Below are 2700 nucleotides of genomic sequence, written 5' to 3' on the forward strand. Positions count from 1 at the left end.
GTCACGTGCCGTGCCCGACGCCACGCCAACATGCCGCAGGACCACACGGGTTAAGTTATATAAGACCCTTTGGGGAGGGGTGGGGGGACGGGCGGTGCTGGGTGGCCGCCGCAGCTCGGGTTGACGGAGAGCGGATGGCGGCGGCCCGGCGCAGGCCGGCGGCGGAGCAAAGCGGCTTATCCCTCTGCGGGTTGCCATGGCGATGAGCGGGAGGCAGCGGTGGCGGCAGCCGGGCTGTCAGTGAGGGAGATCGGCGCCGGGCATCCGGGGGGCCTGCGGGAGGAGAGGCGGCGGCGGCGGCGGCGGCGGCGGGGACGGACGCGGCCGGCAGCAGCCATGGACTCGCACTGCGATTGTGCCGAGCCCCCAGCCGTGGAGCAGCCRTCGGGCAAGATCAACAAGACCGCCTTCAAGCTGTTCAAGAGGAGGAAATCCGGCGGCCCCATGCCGAGCATCTTCGGGGTGAAAAACAAAGGTGGGGATGGCAAAGGCGCGAGCAAAACGGGGATGGTGCGGAGCAAGACTCACGATGGGTTAGCCGATGCCGTGCTGGAGAGCAGCAAGAAGGAGGAACCGAGCAGCGGCGGCAGCGGCGGCGACCAACAGAGCAAGGACGTAAACCCCCGGGCGGCAGCCAGCCTCAGCGTCTCGTCCAGCAGCTCCGTGGCTAAGTCGCACAGCTTCTTCTCCCTGCTGAAGAAGAATGGGAAATCGGAAAACAGCAAGGGGGAGAGCGCGGACCCGCGGGCTGGCGGCAGACAAAAGAAGGGGCTGAAAGGGATCTTCAGCAGTATGCGGTGGCATAAAAAGGACAAAAATGGCAAGGATGAAAGGGGGGAAAGCTCGGAAATTCAGTCCGGTCTCATTATGCCAGGGTCGCTGACTGCCAGCTTGGAATGCATCAAAGAGGAGACCCCAAAACCTTTGTCTGAAACCCAGAACGGCGCCGGAGAAATTAACGTTGAATTGTCCTGCGAGAAACCCGGCGGAGACCTGCACACCTCGACCAGGGAGCCTGACGTGAGAGGTGGGGAGCCACAGGACAACAACCCCCCCCCAGGAGAGGATCCTACCACCGCTGGGACCCGACCCGAGCAGCTCTGCCCCGAGCAACCGGACCCGGGCACGGGAGAGGTTGGGACTGCGAAGGATGCGGCCATAACAGGTGACATTACAATAAAGACTATTCCCCTTGTTGAACCCGAGTGTGATAGCGGTCAAGAGACGGCAGCAGCCCCTGACCCTTCCTCTGTTGATCCACCCTCAGAGCAATCGATTGATCGTATTTGTTTGATGTTTGCTGACGTGACTTCACTGAAAAGCTTTGACTCTCTTACAGGCTGCGGAGATATTATTGCAGACCAGGAGGAGGAGGTGGGCAGCGGGAGTGGCGGCTGTGAGAAGAGCACCCCTGGGGCCGGCAAGCTGGGCACCTCCAAGAAGCACCCCACCATGGTGGCCTACCAAGGAGGAGGGGAGGAGATGGCAAGTCCGGACCAGGTGGATGACACCTACCTTCAGGAGTTTTGGGATATGCTGTCACAGACGGAGGAGCGCGGCCCAGACACCCAGATGGGAGGAGGAGGAGGAGGAGGTGGAGGAGGGACAAGGATGCCTGAGGGGTTGAAGGAGACCCGAGGTACCGAGGGGGCCCAGAACAGAGTGGTGGTGAAACACGGCGGTCTCAACCAGATTTCCATTCATCTCAACCACAAAGAGGAGCAGAAGGGCAGGGAGAAGGAGCAGCAAGAAGGCATCCCGAACAGCGATGAGGGCTACTGGGATTCCACCACCCCCGGTCCCGAGGAAGACAGCGCCACAAGCATCCGGAAGGAGACCATTCCCAGGGACAGCTACAGCGGGGATGCTCTCTACGACCTCTACGCCGAGCCAGATGAGAACCCACCAGGGGGGCCTTCTGATGAAGAGGTCACCTGTGTGCCACRCTCCAAGCCCGTGTCGCCAATAACCACCACATGCTCACTGAAAACACCCTCAAGCACTGCGAAGGACTCCAAGATACCCATCAGCATTAAACACCTTGCATCACATCCTGCCAGCCATGCAACAGACCCCAGCAACAGCCATCATGTCGCACACCATCACCTGGCCAAAAGTGAGATACACAGAACAAAAATCCCTGTCTCTAAAGTACTGGTGCGGCGGGTCAGTAACAGAGGCTTAGCAGGGACAACAGTTAAAGCTGCCACACACCAGGACAGTGCCAAAAAGTAGTTGAATACAAGGTAGAAACAAAGAAAGACGGACAGCAAGCTCGGTGCGCGAAAGTCTGTGTAGGAGACCACTAATAATGAATTAGTTTTGCATTACCTGAAGAAAGGCACCTAAAAGGCTTCCTTTCATGTACTCCGGGGGCCTGCACTTCTGAATCCCTTCTTACTATACTGTATGGCTGAATATGAAAAGTCAACTTCTTTTTGAGCACTTTTTTTTACATTTGTATCTTTTTTCTGCAGCACTAAACACTGGGAAGATTCACTTTTACATGCCTTTGTGGAAGCARGACTTGGATTATGAACCTAAATGAGCATCTTTCCTCATGCAACGTAGTGCCATGAGTTCTCCAGGGGAGCAGAGTTACACAAGGAGGAACACCAGAGGTTCTCCAATACACTTCCTTTTTAATCATTTCCGGAAGAGGTGTGGAGGGAGGGTGCCCAACTCTGAAAATGGTGTTTG

At 57.3% G+C, this 2700-nt stretch overlaps 1 protein-coding gene across 1 annotated transcript; it reads left to right on the forward strand.

Moving 5' to 3' along the window:
* The first annotated feature begins 333 nt into the window (after positions 1-333).
* Positions 334-2235, forward strand: AMER2 (APC membrane recruitment protein 2). The gene has a single exon (XM_026065923.1). It carries the CDS (start codon positions 337-339, stop codon positions 2233-2235), a length of 1899 nt encoding a protein of 632 aa, XP_025921708.1. The 5' UTR covers positions 334-336.
* Positions 2236-2700: the final 465 nt, after the last annotated feature.

Source organism: Apteryx rowi, unplaced genomic scaffold (assembly GCF_003343035.1).
Source record: "Apteryx rowi isolate R43461 unplaced genomic scaffold, aptRow1 scaffold_233, whole genome shotgun sequence".
NCBI lineage: Eukaryota > Metazoa > Chordata > Aves > Apterygiformes > Apterygidae > Apteryx > Apteryx rowi.